This window comes from Triturus cristatus, chromosome 7 (assembly GCF_964204655.1).
Source record: "Triturus cristatus chromosome 7, aTriCri1.1, whole genome shotgun sequence".
Taxonomy (NCBI): Eukaryota; Metazoa; Chordata; class Amphibia; order Caudata; family Salamandridae; genus Triturus; species Triturus cristatus.
In genome coordinates, this window is record NC_140590.1 from 114,296,809 (window position 1) to 114,317,333 (window position 20,525).

A 20,525-nucleotide genomic window follows, 5' to 3' on the forward strand; every position below is an offset into this window, starting at 1 on the left:
GTTAGGAAACTGAATATCTATACTCCCGGATGCTCACTCAGATCGGGTGCAAAAAGACTTCTCTCGATTCCGAGAATTAATAAGGCCCGCATGGGAGGTAAAGCCTTCCCTTATCTGGCTACGGGTTTTTGGAATAGTCTTCCTCAACACCTCCGCGCTGATATGTCCCTCCCCCCATTTAGAAAGTTGATGAAAACCTATCTTTTCTAAACCTAGTGCTAGGATGGTCATCTGTTACAAGCGCAGAGATAGCCCTTGGGGTGATTCAGCGCTATACAAAACTGTAAAATAAATAAAATAAATAAATAAGAAATAACCTATAATTTTTGTAGAAATCTGTAAACACAGAGTAGATTCCAGCTGTTGAATTTCCTTCACAAGATTTTCCCTATGAAGGGTGAAATACTGCTGGTGGATTATATGCTCTTGTTAGAATCTCTTATGGAAACTAGAGCCATTTCAGTTACATTTTAAAAATAGACCTTGGGTGTCTTTTAGATCACACCCTATGCATTTTCAATCAGTTTCCTTCAGCAAATAAGCTACATTCCACCTATATTATTTTCAAGTGTTTCCTTTTTTTTTTTTAATTGCATTAGTGGTTGTTTTTATTCCGAGTGGGTGGTCACTAGAAATTGATAAATTTTTCCAATTATAGTTAGAGAGAACAATTCTCAAGAACTTGTATGAACATGTTAGAAAAAACACACTTCTGCAGCCAAATTCAAGAGATGTGGAATTTTCTCAAAGGTTTCACTCAGTTACAAGTAGGTCACAATAGGAATGGTCTCATTGCTGTGGCTGAGCTGAACATGTTTTCAGGAAGAAATTAGTCAAGTTTAACTATTGTGAAGAAATGTGCTTTGTTGCATTCTTTGAGATTTTCTCTTCTGTCTAATTCTTCTAATTTGTCTCTTCTCTCCAAGGGCATCATGGCTGATCATAATAGGACCTACTATTCGATGAATTTGTCTTTTGAGGAGAAAGACAAGAATACAGTGAACTTGGTATCATCTATGGTTTTTTTCTTCACTGCTTTGATTGGTATTTTTGGAAACTCTCTCTTCCTCTGGACATTGGGATTCAGGATGAAGAAGACAGTCAACACTGTATGGTTTTTGGGGTTGGTTTTGTCCAGTTGGACTTACTCGATGATCATGCCAATCCTTGGAGGGTATGTTTTGTATGATTTCCACTGGCCTTTTGGCATAGCAATGTGCAAAGTGGTGAACACGCTGATGTCTCTCTGTATGTACGCTTCAGTGTTCACCTTGACCATCATTAGCCTGGACCGATACATCTTGGTTGTCTACCCAGTCTGGGCCAGGCATTACAGAACTCCCCGATGGGCTACAATCATCTGCTATTCCATCTGGGGCACAGCTTTCATGTTAAGTGCACCATACCTGGCCTTTCGAGAACTTGGGTGGGCAGATGAAAAGAATAAAACCATCTGTACCAACAATTACTTATTTTCTGATGACTGGAAAACTCCAGAAGTACAAGCCAGAAGAGATAAAATCCACCTGTGCCTGTTCCTAATCCGGTTTCTAGTTGCATTTCTTTTGCCATTCATGGTCATCACTTCCTGCTACATCATCATAGCCTTCAAGGTGAATGTGAGAAGCCTGTCAAGGTCGAGCAAATTAATTAAAGTCATAATGGTCTCCGTTGTGTCATTCTTCGTGTGTTGGACACCATACCACCTGTTCCATTGTTTTATTTTCTTCAGAGGATCTGTCCCAGAGTTACTGATACAAGCAAGTATGTTTGTGGCCACCATTGCATCATGTTTCAATGTCTGTTTTACTCCCATCTTTTATATTTTCATTGGAGAAAACTTTAAAGAAGTTTTTAAAAAGTCTCTTCTGTACCTGATCGAGTCTGCTTTCCATGAAGAAGTTGACTGAACTATGCTTCTCAAAACAGACCAGATGAGTCTCAAATAATACAAGTGAATTATCTACAAAATCATCAGAGAGAACCTGCAACAGCTTGCCCTGCTGGAAACAGTAATAATTGGTATGTGTGTCCCTCTCCTCAAACGATGTAACCCAGCCCTGCCTCCGACATTGATTCCATTTCTCCTCATAAAAATACCACTATCAAATGTGTAATTTCTCACTTTTACCCTCCTTGATTTACATATTGCTTTAATGTTAATGTTATTTTTATTTCTTTCAAGTCAAATAATGCTTTATTCGAGTTAGCACTCATAAAAGCAGAACATACACCAATTAAAAAACAATTAAACTATACAGTCAGAATAAAGCAAACAATTCACAGTTGTCTCAAGTAATAAAATTAATTACAATAATTTCACCTATTACAAGGTTGGCAGGAAAGATAAAAATTAATTGGGATTTGTAGAGCGCATAATCATCAGCAGGTCTCTAAGCGCTAAAAAGAGAGTGGTTATGGCCCACACCAGAGTGGCTGTTGGTCTCAAGTCAACGAGTGTGTTATGCCCAGGCCTCTATAAAGAGGAGGGTCTTCAGTTTTTTTCTAAAAGGGAAAAGGGCTTTTTACTTGTGAAGGTTTCCTGGCAGTTTATTCCACAGCTGCAGGATCAAGATCGAGAAGGCTCGTCCCCCTTTGGTCATTGTATTGAACTGTGGACAGGCCAGCTGGATGACCGGAGGGTACGTCCAGGGCCGTATCTCTCCAGGCACTCCTGGATATATACTGGAGCCTGTCCGTGAAGGGCCTTGTAGGCAATGCAGAGGCCTCTGAACCTGACTCGCTGCTTGATGGGTAGCCAGTGTAGCTGTTGCAACAGAGGTGTGGCCCTGGGCCCGTCTAGAAGGATTGAATATCAGCCTGGCTGCATCATTCATTGCTACTTGCAGCTTGCCTAATAGCTTTCCAGGTAGCCCAATATATGGCGCGTTGCCATAGTGTGGGCGGGACACAATCAATGCAGTCACCACTATCCGCAGGGTGGAGAAAGAGAGGAGGGGTGATAATTTCCTTAGCTGTCTCAGCATGCACACGCAGGTCCCAATTTAGGAGGACACTTGATTAAAAAATGTGAGTTTGTGGTCTAATTTAATGCCTAAGCCTTTTACAGCTGGAGCTGGAGTAGGTGTGGCGTCCCACTCCAGTGGCCAGTCCACGGGCTAGGACCTCAGTTTTGTCCGGATTAACTTTGGGTGAATTATCTGTCATCCAGTTGACCACGTATCTGAGAATATTTTGCACGCATGAGTGAGCTTGAGAAGTATTGTCAATTTAGAGAAATAATTGTGTGTCATCGGCGTAGTTGAACACCTGGCAGTCCATGCAGGCTAAGACCCCCACCAATGGTCTAAGATATTGAACAAAAGCGGGGATAGTGCAGACCCTTATTGGACTCCACAGGTTAATGTCCCTTTATTGGACATGCAGTCCCCCATATGGATCCTTTGAGTCTGGGCTGTCAGGAAGGAGGCGATCCATTGATATACCATCCCTCTAATGTCCAAGTCCCTGATTCGTGCCAGGACTTGGCTGTGGTTGACCATGTTGAACACCGCAGTAAGGTCTCGTAGAGTCAAGGCACACGGCTTCTTGCTGTCGGCCATGAGCCTGAGTTTATCCAGCACCGACACCATCACCAGCTCCACCAGCTTTGTGCTGTGATGGGCCTTGCATACCCCTTTGTCCACATTGCAACTTGTTTTTTCCTCACCAAACCTTAGGAATGTATACCTTTACTTCCCTCTACACTTCTTCCCTTTACCCCATCCAATCCAAAGATCCCTACAATCATTAAGGGCCTCATTTAGAGGGTGCAAGGAACTGACAATCCTCCAATTTCAGGAGGATAGACTAAGGTGCCGATTAGGATCCTGGAGAAACCGGGTACGAACCGTCGGAGCGTATTCTCCGTCCGACTCGTACCCGTTTGCAAAACTTTACAAACATACAAGTGCGATTCGCACGGAAACACTATTTCCGTACGAATCGTACAAAACACCAACCGAGGAAAATAAACACACAAATGACATCCGGAAAAGCGCCGACGTGACGTCGGGACGCATGCAGCCTGCGTTCCACGAACCAGGAAGTACGATTCGCACCGACGTCATCCCACGCGGAGAATATTTTCTGGCAGCCAAAAACTGCCGGGAAATCAGGACGACGCGCACAAGGAGCACCTGTACGCGACGGACAGACATGGAACCGAACCTACGTGTCATCCCGGCCCTTATAGCAGTCGACCTCCTCTACAGGTACCGACGCAGACGCCGCAGAAGGTCAGAACAACACCCAGGGGCAAAGGGGGGGGCAGGGGCAGGACACAAAACCCCCACCCAAGTCACACAGCACACATGCCCTGGACATACCTGACCTCCAGGCCCTGGTCACTTCGAGGGGGTGGGGGCGTGTCCAGCAACGCCAGCGTCCGCCACAACGGAAGTGGGCGACGACGCGAACCGGCAACACAACAATACAGGTACGTACCGTACCCACGCTGTAAGAGCGTGGGTACGAGTCGTACCACGCCCACACCTACGTCACCCCAACAATGGCGGTACGGCCCATACCCATGTGCCAAAGGCCTGGGTACGGGCCGCACAAGCACTCCACAGCGTGGGCACGGGTACGTACGGACCGTACCCCCATCTGCGTATGTATGGAGCATACCCCCACCCCAACTGTGTATGTACGGACCGTACCCTCACCCGCGTATGTATGGAGCATACCCCCACCCCAACAGTGTATGTACGGACCGTACCCCCACCCGTGTATGAATGGACCGTACCCACACCCGCGTATGTATGGAGCGTACCCCCACCCCAACAGTGTATGTACAGACCGTACCCTCACCCGCGTATGTATGGAGCGTACCCCCACCCCAACAGTGTATGTACGGACCGTACCCCCACCCGTGTATGAATGGACCGAACCCACACCCGCGTATGTATGGAACGTACCCCCACCCCAACAGTGTATGTACGGACCATACCCCCACCCGTGTATGAATGGACCGTACCCACACCCGCGTATGTATGGAACGTACCCCCACCCCAACAGTGTATGTACGGACCGTACCCCCACCCATGTATGAATGGACCGTACTCACACCCGCGTATGTATGGAGCGTACCCCCACCCCAACAGTGTATGTACGGACTGTACCCCCACCCGTGTATGAATGGACCGTACCCACACCCGCGTATGTATGGAGCGTACCCCCACCCCAACAGTGTATGTACGGACCGTACCCTCACCCGCGTATGTATGGAGCATACCCCCACCCCAACAGTGTATGTACGGACCGTACCCTCACCCGCGTATGTATGGAGCATACCCCCACCCCAACAGTGTATGTACGGACCGTACCCCCACCCGTGTATGAATGGACCGTACCCACACCCGCGTATGTATGGAACGTACCCCCACCCCAACAGTGTATGTACGGACCGTACCCCCACCCGTGTATGAATGGACCGTACCCACACCCGCGTATGTATGGAGCATACCCCCACCCCAACAGTGTATGTACGGACCGTACCTTCACCCGCGTATGCATGGAGCATACCCCCACCCCAACAGTGTATGTACGGACCGTACCCCCACCCGTGTATGAATGGACCGTACCCACACCCGCGTATGTATGGAGCGTACCCCCACCCCAACAGTGTATGTATGGACCGTACCCTCACCCGCGTATGTATGGAGCATACCCCAACAGTGTATGTACGGACCGTACCCCCACCCGTGTATGAATGGACCGTACCTACACCCGCGTATGTATGGAACGTACCCCCACCCCAACAGTGTATGTACGGACCGTTCCCCCACCTGTGTATGAACGGACCGTACCCACACCCACGTATGTATGGAGCGTACCCCCACCCCAACAATGTATGTACAGACCATACCCTCACCCGCGTATGTATGGAGCGTACCCCCACCCCAACAGTGTATGTACGGACCGTACCCCCACCCGTGTATGAATGGACCGTACCCACACCCGCGTATGTATGGAGCGTACCCCCACCCCAACAGTGTATGTACGGACCGTACCCCTACCCGTGTATGAATGGACCGTACCCACACCCGCGTATGTATGGAGCGTACCCCCACCCCAACCATGTATGTACGGACCGTACCCACACCCGCGTATGTATGGAGCGTACCCCCACCCCAACAGTGTATGTATGGAGCGTACATGGCCAGACGCAGGAGGGGTGGGTGCAGAGTCCTCCCAGCAGTGCCCAGACACAGGAGGGGTGGGTGCAGAGTCCTCCCAGCAGTGCCCAGACACAGGAGGGGTGGGTGCAGAGTCCTCCCAGCAGTGCCCAGACACAGGAGGGGTGGGTGCAGAGTCCTCCCAGCAGTGCCCAGACACAGGAGGGGTGGGGGCCTATCCCTCCCAGCAGTGCCCAGACACAGGAGGGGTGGGGGCCTATCACTCCCAGCAGTGCCCAGACACAGGAGGTGTGGGGGCCTTTCACTCCAGCAGTGCCCAGACACAGGAGGGGTGGGTGCAGAGTCCTCCCAGCAGTGCCCAGACACAGGAGGGGTGGGTGCAGAGTCCTCCCAGCAGTGCCCAGACACAGGAGGGGTGGGTGTAGAGTCCTCCCAGCAGCGCCCATGGAACGCAAAGGGTGGAGTACCCACAGATACAATGCCCACAAATGTCAGCCAGGTGCACAAAGACCCTGCAGTACATGTACCACATGTGTGCGAGGCTGGGAGTACACACATGCATAGCGCCTAAAAGAGAACATGTCCACATGAAGTCTTGTCAACAGTCTACATACACAAGTACAGTGACCACCAAGGATGCCACGAATGATGCAGGTGGAGACATCGCTCAGCATGCATGTGCAAAGTTGAAGGAGTCCGTCACACCCCCAGCTGATGTAGACACAGCTCAGCACCACATAGTGGAAACACCCTGCAGGGAAGATGTCAGGTTACACAGAGGAAGGAACACACCTTGGGACGATGTCACCATGCAGTAACTGCTTACATGAACAAAGTAATTTAGCCAACAGCTTGTGATGGCACACAGATACCAGGGTCCACCCTATGACCAGCACAAGACTACATTTCCCACACACCCAACACATTATCACCACCCAAAATCATGGAGCAGGTCCACCAACAGCAACACCAGATAAACAGTAGTGTTCAAAGGACAAAACAAATTGCTTTATTCAGCAGGATGTAAGTAAAAATCATCATAAATGTCAATATATACAAGGCCCATAGGGCAGTCCATGACTCCAATCCGGATGGGGGACACAGTGGTACGTGTGTCCCCTAGCTTGCCTGCACAGTCAGACTCCTTTGTCTTCCACAGGGGGGGGGCATCATGTTGGGGGGAAGGACCAGGCACCGCAGGGACAGGAGGGGCAAGGGGAGGTGTTGTGGGTGTAGGGACGGATGACTCCAACACAGGGGGTGGGGCAGCGCCAAAGGTGGATTCGAGCACGGCGCTGCACACTACTGCCAGGTCGCTCAGCGTCTCCCCTGCACCCGAAGGAACCACAGGCCCCAAGGAGGGGGGGGGTCACAGGGATGGGTCGCACCGCTACTGGGGGTGGTTAACAGGGGGGGGGACGCAACTCCCCTGCCGGTGTCCTGCCTCCACCGCTTGCGGGGTGGTGCCACACTGGGGCTGATGGACAGACTGGGCAGGACTGACCCTGTGTCCGACTCTTGGCCAGGAGAGCTGAGGGGAGTGGATTTGGAGGGTGGTGGTCGTGAGGAATGTGGACTCCCACTCTGGCTGCGTGTCTTCCGTTTCCCCCCCGACCCAGTGGGTGTGCCTACTTCACCCTGTGTGTGCGTGCCAGGAGGTGTGTGCTTTGCCTTCCCTGCTGGTGTGGTGCCTGTGTCTGGTGGGGTGTGTGCATGCTGACGTCTGTGTGTACGTGGGACAGGCATAGGAGTGGGAAGTGTGGATGGGGCATGGGTAGGGGGTGGGACGAAGTGCTGCAGGAGACCCACTGCTGCAGACAGTGTCGAGTCAATAGACCGCAGCAAGTTGCGTTGGTCAGCCTGCGATGCTGAAATGCCCTCCAAGTATGCCTCCATGTTGGTGAGCACTTGGCTGTGGCCATGGAGGACATTAAGGATCGCAGCCTGACCAACCTGCAACTGCCGCAGGATGTCCACAGACTCAGCATTGGCGGCAGCAGTGGATACAGGGGCAGGGGGTGCGGTGCCTGGCAGGAAGGAGACACGTGGTGACCTAGCACGCCAGGAAGGGACACGAGCAAGTGGGAGGCCGGTGATGGCAATGGAGGGGGCGGGGAGAGATGTTGTGCTGCTGTCAGCTGTTGGAGCAGCCTCCGCCCCCTCGGAGTGCTCAGCCTCGGACCCGTCAGCTTCATAATCTGTGGTGGCAGTGGACAGGTCCTCCGGCTCACTCCCCTCGGCCTCAGTTCCACTCGATGTGCCAGCTAAGGTGTCACTGCTGGCACTGGTGGCCGGTCCCTCCGCACGGTCCGTGCCGGTGTCTCCATCCGTGTTCCCCGACGATGCTGTGGGCAAGGTGAATAAACAGGAATTAATCCGACACCTGTATACATATGTCACATGAGTCAAATCAACATAGGTTACAGTGCATAGCCTGAAATGAAAGATGAGTAACATCTACAATACAAGGTACATATATAGGCCCTGCAAAACACAGTTGGTTCACCCACCATGCCACTGAGAAACTATGGAGAGCATGACACATTTGCAAATGACATGATATGGAATTGGACAGAGGAGCCAGGCTCTGGGGCCAATCCAGCACTGCATCTGCACCACACAGCATTGCCGTAACTAGGGATGAGCAGGGACCATCTCCATGAACTTGAGGCACATGCTGCAAAGGTAATACTTAAAGACATGCCCAACATGAATGGGACACTGCACCTTGAGTGTATGTCCAGACAAACATCACACACTGGCCAGACCGAGCAATGAGATTTCAGGTGCCTTGCCCGCACCAACCACCCCCTACATGAGACAATGTGATGAGACACAGGAAGCACTTGCATCTCTTAGTCTGGGAGAAATACACATGGGCTGCCAGAAACCCATATTGGACCCAAAATACCCCATGTGCGCCTGTACAACTATCTCATTTACAAATGGCCATCATCAGTAATTGTAACAAGACACACAGGCACTGACCACCGTGAGTATGAACGAGGAAAATTAGGTCAGGCTGTACAGTCGACACTTGTAGAACACGTTACGTAAATATACATGGTGCCAGGGGACAATGGCACAGAGCACATCCTATGCTGTAGACACTGAGAGTGTCCACATATTGTGATGACACACATGATACCTAGCAAAATATGCCCCAGGGGACAGTAGTGGCCACAATATTCCATGGTCCTGAATGGTAATGACTGCAACACAGGCCACCATCCCTGCACTCTGCGTATCGCACACTCATGCACATCATGTCACAGGCCACAACATAGGACATGCTTGCTGTAAGGCATTACACTTCAGAGACATACTCCTATGTCTGGACTCAGCATCAGTGCCAATTGACATGGACCCCACAAGTACTGTACTGGACAGGGCACAGGCAAGGTCCCAAAACCTGTTACACATCACCCCCACACATGATGCTGCAAGCATTGGTCACGTGGATTAACTGCCAGCCCAGATGACCTTGTGAAAGAGTGACTACACACAGACCAGGGAACACATGGCAAGGAGGGGAAGGGAGGAAGGACAGCACCGCTATACTGTGGGTGACAGGACCTGCACCGCACATTTAAACACTGGCAGTGTATCCATGCAACTGCGCACTTGCAAATGCTGGTGACACACAACAAACACACATGTACCTACCCCCTTCCTGCTGCTTCTTCTCCCGTAAGCGCCTGTCCATGTCTGGAAAGACCACCGCCAGCACACGCTTGTGGATGTGGGTCAGACGGCGACGCCCATGGTTCTTAGGGCCCATAGGTGAGTCCCCCAGCAGGACCCGTGCGATCCTCCGCGTCCAGCACCGGATATCCTGCCAGCGTTTTCTCACCTGGGCCAGGCGCCGCTTGCGACCCTCCGTCCTCCTCACGGCACTGACGGCGTCCCTCCAGATCTGCTCCTTGGCAGCGGCGCCTACCTGTGGGGTTGAAAAAGTGAGACTACATCAATACACCTGCCACATGTCACAGAGACACACGTTAGAACAATTTTGCTGGTTTCAACAAGGCATAGTATGCAGCCAAAGCATTGCACCTTTGTGATAGGGACATTTTTCTCTGTGTAATGGCAAATGCACCACGTGCCATTGAAAGTACACAGGTGGCATGAGGGGTACGACACAATAAATGATCCAGACTCACACTGTGCATCAGAAGGTACACCAGGATTGTGTGCAGCACCTCAAAGCAGTCACAATACAGGCCACTGACGCTACCTCAGCAGAGTACACAGACACACACAGGCACAGGACATTCACCTGCCATTGCCAAATGCAGCTACAAACCTCACTCTGCACATGTGCCACTAGACTGGGGGGGGCTCACAGGTGTGGGGCTGGCTCTGCACGTCAGACACACAGCACTGCTCCCTGCTCACATCACATGGGCAGGGTATATCCATCCCTCATGCAGCTTGGGTGCTACCCTCCACATATGCACCCACCCACATGACAGGGGACTTACACACACACCGATGTCCGGGGTACGAACACATCATGTGGACACTCTCAGCACAGGTACACTGAACTAACACACATCTGTGGGTACAGTCACCTGTCACACTGGGCTGACCACATAATCACATGAGGACTGTAGAAGCAACATTCCCAGGAGGATAAGACAGGCAGAATGTGGCATGCACCATGCAGTGATTGTCACAGTAAACACAATGCAAGTGAGGACGGCAGACATGCACCACAGCATGCCCTGGCTGGGAGACATCAGGCATTCCGCCCCCTGGGACCCACTCTACAGTACAATGCATGTGTGTCACACCTGGACACAATTCCAGAAGTCCCAGTCACAAAAAAGGGACACAGTCTGTGCTAGTGGACTCTGCACTCACCTGAAACCCTGGTCGCCCATACAGCAGGGGGTACTGTGGGAGGATCACATCCAGCAATGCCAGATTCTCCTCCAGGGTGAAAGGCTGGGCCCTCTCCCCAGACCTTGACATGGTGCCAGGGAATCACGAGCAGCAGCAGTGTTGTAGAATCAAAAGATGTGCAGGCAAGTGCTCTCTCATGGGACCTGGCTGCCTTATATCTGCCTTGCTGGCCTGTTTCATGCACAGGAGTACAGAGTGATTGGTCACTCACATTTGCATCCTATGTTTCCTCCAATCCCTTTAAACCTAGCACAGTCAGTGGCTTTGCTCTTTTTTTTCTTGAGCATGATGTAACCTCCACAACCACTTTGCAACAAAGTAGATTCATTCAAACCGACTTTTGCTGGGCACCTGCTGAAAAAAAATCAAACTTTAAACTTGGTCTCCATGACAACCAGCATGCATGTAGGGCTTTATACTTGTCCCTCATGTGTCCCCTATGTAATTTGGAGATTCACACACAGGTACGGTGCGTTCCGGGGCCCTAGGGCACCCCAAATGCATAGCAACAGCCCGTACAGGCGTGTGTACGCTCCGTATCACTATGGGTATGCATACGCGAGCAAACCCATAGTGATACGGACCGTACACACGTGTGTACGCTCACTATCACTATGGGAGTGCTCGCGTATGCGTACCCATAGTGATACGGACCGTACACACGCCTGTGCGCTCACTATCACTATGGGTGTGCTCGCGTATGCGTACCCATAGTGATACGGACCGTACACACGCGTGTACGCTCACTATCACTATGGGTGTGCTCGCGTATGCGTACCCATAGTGATACAGACCGTACACACGCCTGTACGCTCACTATCACTATGGGTAAGCCTACGACAGCACTCCCATAGTGATAGGGAATGTACACACGCCCTCAGAGCGAATGTACGGTGCCTTACACACATAACAGTGGTGACAGGCAGCACACAGAAAGGAATAGAGCTGACATACTTGTCCATGGATGGACATCAAGGCATTGTCTGTGCAGTACTACATGTGTGGGGCACAGGTGTGAAAGGCTGTGATGTGGCACATTACACCTGAGTTGTGAAGGCAATAGATGTATGATGAGATGTGTACAGATGTTATGTGTGATGGTGCAATATGTGCCAGACATGCCCTTCACTCCTTTGACATGTGTGCATGTCGTACAGCACACTTGAGATGAGCGTCACTGGCATGGCACAGTCAACAACACACGCAAGTGTCCCCTGATGCCCGCTACAGGGGTTACCACACCAGACATGTGACTACCCACGGTGCACGATGTGACTATGTCATGTATGTGTGGTGTGTTCACATTAGCTTGATGTTGGTGTTCCCTTAAAAGCATCTGCTGTTGCTGCAACCAACATGTGTCTGTGTGTAGATGGCCATGGCACACTGTTACGCACACCAGGCCACATGTGGTATCGGATGTAAGGTGTGTATGTATGCATGGGACACGGAGTAGCGTAACAAGGACCTGTCTGCATCCTCTCAATGTATGTGTGGTCTGTCATGACATGTACACCTTCATGGCAAGGTGTGTGGGCTGTCCCAGTGTAATGTCATGTGACCTGTGGCTCTAGTGTTCCGCTACTTGTCTCTGCAATCAACATCCTACTTCTGCTGATATGTTGATGTATGTCACTCCTGTATTGCGTCTGGCTGTTCACTTACACTGGGACACAGCTAGTCCCATGCCATGGGATGTGGAGGTTCACAATCTCCGTGTGTAGCTGGGTCTTGGTAGGAGTGTCACCTGGCAGCCATACGTGTCCAGGGCATGTAGCACATACCTGACTCCCTATGTAGCATATGTGTATTGACAGATTAACATGTGCTCAGTACATATAAATTGTTGTTGTAGTGCACTCACTCTTCCTTGTCACTTCCAAATTACTGCAGAGCGCCGCCTCTTCCCCGACCAATTCCGGACTTGGCTGACATGCGGGAGAATGACTGTATACGCTGCTACCGCTTCCCCCAACCGTTGATTGAGGAGTTGACGGCAAGGCTGGCACCACACCTGCAACCACTGCACAGGTATCCTACGGCACTGACACCCAAGCTGAAGGTAATGGCAGCCCTACATTTTCTTGCCACGGGTACCTTTCAATATACCATAGCTCATGTTGGTGGCATGTCCCAGAGCATGTTCAGCCGTGTGCTGCATGATTTTTTAGAGGCCATGGTTCTTCACCTGGATGAGTTCATCCATTTCCCAACTCCTGAACAGTCGACTGGTGTCAAGCGTGGATTCTATGCCCTGGGAGGGATGCCCCATGTCATTGGGTCCATAGATGGGACACATGTGGCTTTGGTACCACCACAGGCACAGGAGGTAGCGTACAGGAATCGCAAGCACTACCACTCCATCAATGCCCTTGTGGTGTGTCTGTCCAACATGGTGATTTCACATGTCTGTGCTCGTTTTCCAGGATCAGCACACGATGCCTACATCATGAGGCGTAGTAGGGTGCCTGAAATGATGACGCAGCTGCGCAACGAACGAGCATGTGTTGTTGGTGGGTACACTCTGTCTGTCCTGTATTTTGCGTAGATTTCCAGCCCGACCGCTTCTCCTGTCCTACTTATGTCCATGTGGTTTCCATGTAGGGGACGCTGGCTATCCCAACATGCCATGGCTGATCACACCTCTCCGCAACCCCAGCACACCGGCCCATCTCCGCTACAACACCGCCCATGGCCGGACAAGGCGAGTGATAGAGAGGACATTTGGCCTCCTGAAGAGCCGATTCAGGTGCCTACACAAGACCGGCGGCGCCCTCCCATATGCCCCGGCGAAGGTCTGCAAAATCTTCATGGTCTGCTGCATGCTGCACAACATGGCAGTTGAGAAAGCTGTGCCACTCATCCTGGATCAAGATGATCAGGAGCACCCACCCATGGAGAACGAAGGGCTTGGCAATGGGGCTAGTGATGTGGAGGATGTGGTTCCGCAAGAGGACATCCGGAGTCGGCTCATACGCAACTTCTTTGCTTAGTGGTGAGTACCAGTGTCTGAGTGTGCACGCATTGGTCCCCGTGTGGCATGTGTTGCGATGTGTGTGTCCATCTGCATGTATGCCACGTGAGTCAGAGGTGTGTGTGGATTTTTCACTCGAGTGATGGTGCCAGTGATGAGTGTATTTCCACAGTCATAATTGTGACCTAGCATGTTGTCATCCTTACATGTGTCGAGTACATGCACATGCAAGTGGCTGTGCTTTTTGTGGCTGACTTCTTGTGTGTCTCTCATCCCCAGGTACTTGCGCATGCCGTCTGCTGGTTGCATTGTTGTGACACTGCTATTCCTCATGGACACGTCATCGTGTGCTGACTCAGCGTTACACGCACGGACAAGTTTGGAAGTCTCCTTAGGGTAAGGGATGCATCAGGGGTGTATTGGGTGTGGCAGTTGTTTACGATGTGTGCACACTGCCCCTGTCGATGTTTGGTTCCTCTGCAGACATGTCGCATCACCATGGGACACATTACATGTAGCTGGATACACCTGAATAGATGGTCAGACTTGTTGACAGTCATCTGTAATGGGATAGTGGATTGTGATGATGGCATCAATGTGTGTAACACTGCCCTCGGACACATACGGTTTGCATTGGCTTGACATGGTGTGGGACTTCCACATCAGAGGATCAATGGTGTATGGCAGCCTCTCCGTGAGCAGCAGGGGGTGTTTAGCTGTTACCCGACACTTGTGTGCCAGTTCCATGGCTATCACGCATTTGTGGTGCAGAAGGGGGGTGCCAGTGTTGGACCCACATGTTACTCCACATGACCTGTGTATGTGTACTCCGAGTTGCCTCTGCATTCTGGAATACATGACTAATAAAGGTGTCCCTATGCCTCCAAGGTGCCTCTTCTCAGTCAATGCTGGTGTGTTGCCACGGTGCATACGGCATGTCTGGCATGGTTTTCAGTGATAGTGGCCATGTGTCTATGTGTAGAGCAGCAAGATGCAAGCTGTTTGTCTGGGATTAGACTCTGTATTGTGCATGATGTCCATGACTGTGTGGGTATTGTGACATGTGCCATCCCCATGCATCCAACGTTGGCCAGGCCACCATTCTCTGCATCCACCTGACTCAAGCTTGCAGGACATGGTTCTGCCACCTGTCTACACATACCTGGGTGCCCCCCAGGACACTCCACATGATCCCTGACCTCTGCGCATGACTGTTGCTGTACTCAATATGTCTGTCGGCACGGTTGTGCGGCCACCCCCTCAGCTGGTTGGGCCCATCACGGGTGTGTATGGTGCTCCATGTCTGTCTTGCCTAATACATTGTGACCCATGTGTGTCCTGTGCCAGACTCAGGCCCCAGGGTATGGATGGTTGAAGTCATATGAGAACTCAGGCATGGTTAGACTTTACAAGACACATGTAAGGTAATAATGCAAAATTTAGGCATCATCTCTTGATCGTGTAAGTTTTTATTTGTGTTGGGGTATGTGTTGGGGGGGGGGGTATGACAAGAGGGGCCGTCCGGGTGTGTGGAATCCAAAGTTCACTGGGGGAGTTGGTGTCCTTGCCATTGGAAATCATCAGAGTCCATGCCACAGTCTTTGTCAACATTGGTCAGACAGTGACCAGCAAGTCCATGTGGCAGAGAATGTCATTTGCTGATGTGCTGCTGTTGGTCCAGTGGGCCAGGTGCCAGGCCAGGTGTCCTGGGAGATGGTGCTGTTGCGCCGACCCTCACGGTCTTTTCCGTGGATGACCCGCCCTCCTGCGGGAACCCTCAGAAGCAGGCCGTGATGATGTTTGGGATGCTCCATCGGATGTATCCTCCTCCTCCTGATCCCTCCCTGTGGGTGGTGATGTTCTTCGCCTGGTGGCACAGGGAGGGTTGCCCATGTTGTCAGCTATCCGACGGAGTGAACGGTTAATTCCCATGAGCACCGTCACGAGCTCAGCCTGTCTGTCCTCCATCCGTCCTTGGTGTCGCAGTTGACAGGCATGTTGCTCCGCATGTTGCTGGGCCTGCTGGGTCTTGATCTCCTCGAGGGTCCCCTTCATCTCGTTGAGGGTGGACACAACCTTGCTCATGCCTGTGGTGTCCTGCCGGTATGTGTCCAGGATGTTTCTTACATGGGAATATACCGGTTCTGCAGCCAACTGGTCAGGCTCGCGCCTCCGCCGTCCTCCACTCCCACCACACCTGCCCACTTGCACCTGGCCTGCCCTTGTGGGCACATCGGGTCTCCGGGACCCCTGAGGGGTGGCATTTGCGTTGTCGCCTGCCTCCTCCTTGGTGCCCGGTACACCGCGTTCCTCCTGGTCAGGCTGGCTGCATTGTGGTGGTGGGGCAGGGATCCTGGGTGTCTCCTGGGATGTGGCAGGAGTGGGGGTGGTGGTTGGCCCAGTTGTACCTGACGCAGGTGCTGCAGGTGGTTGGACACCAGAGGTGCCAGGTTGGTCGGGGTCGTCCACAGAGTGGTGAGAGTCGTCACTGCCGGTGGGATCGTCATCCCGCAGAGCCGGGTCCTGTGAGTCTTCCCCCCCAGTGTTGGGGGGTGATCCACGACGTTGACCTGTGTGTGAGAGAGACAATGTTATTTTTGTTCCATGCAACATCCATGTTTCATTCGTTTCAAAGTTGGCACATTTCCTCTGGGTATTTGGATATGTCTTGCATTCCACTCACAGTGCACGTGTGCATGGGTATGTCCCTTGGCCACAGCTTTTGAGACTTTACCTATGTGTGACACAGTCTTACTTGCTGCGTCAATTGTGACTGCAGTCAGCAGTGGAGTGAGCAGGTGTGGCGAGCCATGCATTGGCGCCTTCCCTGTTGCACTGTACGTGGGCACATGGAGTTGTCCCACACACTTATATAATGCAGGTAGCTGGCGTTGTGCTCGTGCACAGGTTGAGACATGGCCCAGTGTTTTGCCATGGAGAAGAGAGGGGGATTCAGGCACTGGCCACCCTTGTCTACATGCACGCAGTCCACCTGCTGACGAGCAGACATTCCCACACCACCCAAGGCTGAATTGGTCTCCCTGTGTATCCCTTTCTCACTCCCTCTCTGTCCCCCTCTCCCTCCCTCCCTGTGTCAGCCTCCTCCCTCTGTCCGTCTCCCTGTGTCTCCCTCCCTCTCTCTCCCCCTCTCCCTCCCTCTGTGTGTCACCCTCTGTCACCTCAGACCAGCTTCCTAGGCACACACTTTTTGCAGATCTTTGAATGGCCCTTGGCTTGTTCATGTGAGTTCGTTTCTGATCTCCAGGCACCCATTGGGTGTAGTGTCTGTGTCTGCGCTGCTGCTGTGGTGGTGTGTGCTGCCACTCTTTCACAGTATTGGCTGTTCATTGGCTGCTGTCATGTGCAAAAAGTGCCTTCACCCCCATGTCTTCATGCAAGGCGTCCGCCATTTGCAGGCAAGTCTTTCCTGTGTGGGGACACACTGTTTGTCTGGCTGTGACCTAGGCCATATGGGCAGAGGGCATTGTTGTCTGCTTCTGAGTTGCACTATGTGATTTTTGAGGCCCACACTCCCGCCATCCGGGTTACCGTGTCTTGTGTTGGTGTTTTCTGTGGCCTGCGACTTGGCATTGTCCAGCTGGGTGCATGGGGCAGGGTGGCGCTAGTGGCATGTGCGTGTTTATGGAGTGTGGTTGAGTCATGCGATAGCTTTGGGGTGGTTGCGTGCATGATTGTGAGTTTGGTTGTGGATGAAGTTCCCCCATGTGAGGTGAGTTGTTTGTGTACTCACCAGGCTCTCGGAGACCTTCTACTCCCTCCACTGCCACCACCGGCAGTATGGCCATCACCTTCTCCTCCCAGGCATGGTATTGTACGCGTCTGCGGGGCGGCCTTCCTCCAGTGATGTTGGCCTGGTTGTGGTCGTCAGTCATTTTGCGGCGGATCGTCCTCCGCAGATCGTACCACCTGGCTTGGCATTCATGCCTGGTCCTTCTGGTGGACGCAACAGCATTCACAGCATCGACAATCGTCTGCCACATGGCTGTTTTTTCGGAAATGCTGGTCTGTCTGACCAATGTTCCAAAGAGGTGTGGCTCGACTCTGAGGATTTCGTCGACAAGGACCTCCAACTCTTGGCTAGTGAACTTTGGATTCTTGTTAGTGGGCATGGTGAGGGGTGTGGGTGTGGATGGTTGTGGGGGTGTGGGTGTGTATGGTTGTGGGTGTGTGGGTGTGGTTGTGCAGGTGTGTGTGTGAATGTGATGAGGGGGTGTTTGTGAAGGTGGGTGTGTGAAGGTGTGCAGGTGTAAGGTGTAGTGGAGGTTGTAGTATGGTGCAGTTGTTTCTCTGTGTGGTCTGGCAGCAGTGGGTCTGTTGCAAAGGATCATGGTTTGTGTGTGTTGTGCCTTTTTATTGGTCCATTGGTGGGTGTGGCTGTGTTTGAACTTTGGGTGGGTGTGTTATAAGGAGTGGTTGTGTTTTGGGCCTCTGTTTGGGAGTTTGGCAGTTGCAGGTCAGTGAATAGGTTGTATTTGTGCTTGTTGGACATGTTTTGTGGCTTTGTGCGATTCGAATGGAGTCTTCTTGTGTTGTTTTGCTTTGTCCTGGTTGTGTACGTGTGTTTTTAGCGTCTGTACGGTGCGTACATCGGCCAGTTTGTTGTACAGTGCTGTCCTTGTCTCTGGCTTGGTACGACTCGTACATGCGCGATGTTGGGTGAGGGTGCTGGTGTTGGAGCCTGGGGTGCGCTCCGTACTTAGACTGGTGGGGTGGGGGTACGCTCCATACATACGCGGGTGGGGGTACGGTCCGTACATACACTGTTGGGGTGGGGGTATGCTCCATACATACGCGGGTGAGGGTACGGGCCACACATACACTGTTGGGGTGGGGGTACGCTCCATACATACGCGGGTGAGGGTACGGTCCGTACATACACTGTTGGGGTGGGGGTACGCTCCATACATACGCGGGTGGGGGTACGGGCCGTACGTACGGGGGTGTACATACACAGGTGGGGGTATGACTCGTACGTACACGGGTGTACATACACGGGTGGGGGTTCGACTCGTACGTACGGGGGTGTACATACACGGGTGGGGGTTCGACTCGTACATACACGGGTGTACATACACGGGTGGGGGTTTGACTCATACGTACATGGGTGTACATACACCGGTGGGGGTTCGACTCGTACGTACACGGTGTACATACACGGGTGGGTTCGACTCGTACATACGAGGGCTGGGAGGTGGTTGGGCGCGTACATACGGGGGCTGGGGGGGTTGTTGGGCGCATATGCGGGCACATGTCTCCATGGTTGCTATAGGAGTTCGGTGCGAACGGTGTTTTTTCCATCCGGTTGTAACATCGGACGCACGGGATGGATCGTACTTGCGCGGTCGGACTTCACTTTTCACATTTGTACGGTAATTCGTCCGGGGACGTGTCGGACACATTTTCCGACCCGAGGACGTGTGGGCAATTATTCCCAATGCGATTCGTATGGACTTTTTCCCATGCGAATCGTAGTTGGCAGTTTGTACGGCACTTGTACGATTCGTACGGTAAAAAGACCGGATACGAGTCGTACGGGAATTTTTTTTCCAGGATCCTAATCGGCACCTAAATGTGAACTGGAACCCTGCGGCAGACTTTTCCCCACATTGCTATCCAAACGGAGGATAAAATTCAGCTGATGGACTCCACCACATATTTAGAGTTTCTGCCAGCAATCAGATGATTCCAGGTCCTTCTGAGCTCTAAACAAGCCCTAAATCTCTTCTTCTATGATCTGCCCTGCCACACCTTTCTAACCAATCATTAAATTCTATGGTGAGCAGTCTAAATATCGAAACTTTAATTTCGACCTACAATAATATCGAGTTTAGAATATCGAAGGGACAGAATATCGATGTCAAGAATATCTATGGACAGAATATCGACCCTAAGGTAAGTAATATCGATTTTATTTATATCGATGTTAGTAATATCGAAATTAGTAATATCAATATGAAATATATCGATGTTACTAATATCCATGTCACTAATATCTATATTTATAATATTACTCTAGTGCCGATTACGATCCTGGAAAAACCGGTTACGAACCGTCGGTCGGAGCGTTTTCTCCGTCCGACTCGTACCCGGTTGTAAAACATCACAAACATGGAAGTACGATTCGCACGGAAACACCATTTCCATACGAATCGTAAAAAACACCGTCCAATGAAAATATACATACGAATGTGATCCGGGAATGCTCCGACGTGACGTCGGGACGCTTTCAGGCAGCGTTTCACGACCCAGGAAGTACGATTCGACCCGACAGCAGTCCGGACGGCAATATTTTCACGGCACCCAAAAAGTGCCGGAAAAGCGAAGTACGCCGCGAAACGACCAGAATAGGGGGCCCGGTACGCGCCGTACCCCCCAGCCCCCGTACGTACACACCTAACCACCCCCCCAGCCCCCGTGAGTACGCACCAAACCCCCCCGTGTATGTACACCCGTGTACGTTCGAGTCGTACCCCCACCCGTGT

At 51.8% G+C, this 20,525-nt stretch overlaps 1 protein-coding gene across 1 annotated transcript; it reads left to right on the forward strand.

The window, feature by feature from the left end:
- The first annotated feature begins 932 nt into the window (after nucleotides 1–932).
- Nucleotides 933–1,940, forward strand: LOC146808970 (putative G protein-coupled receptor 33). The gene has a single exon (XM_085614269.1). It carries the CDS (start codon nucleotides 933–935, stop codon nucleotides 1,908–1,910), a length of 978 nt encoding a protein of 325 aa, XP_085470395.1. The 3' UTR covers nucleotides 1,911–1,940.
- The last annotated feature ends 18,585 nt before the right edge of the window (nucleotides 1,941–20,525 follow it).

What these genes read in the sequence shown, in the direction of transcription:
- LOC146808970 (XM_085614269.1), top strand. Translation starts at nt 933, where the DNA reads ATGGCTGATCATAATAGGACCTACTATTCGATGAATTTGTCTTTTGAG.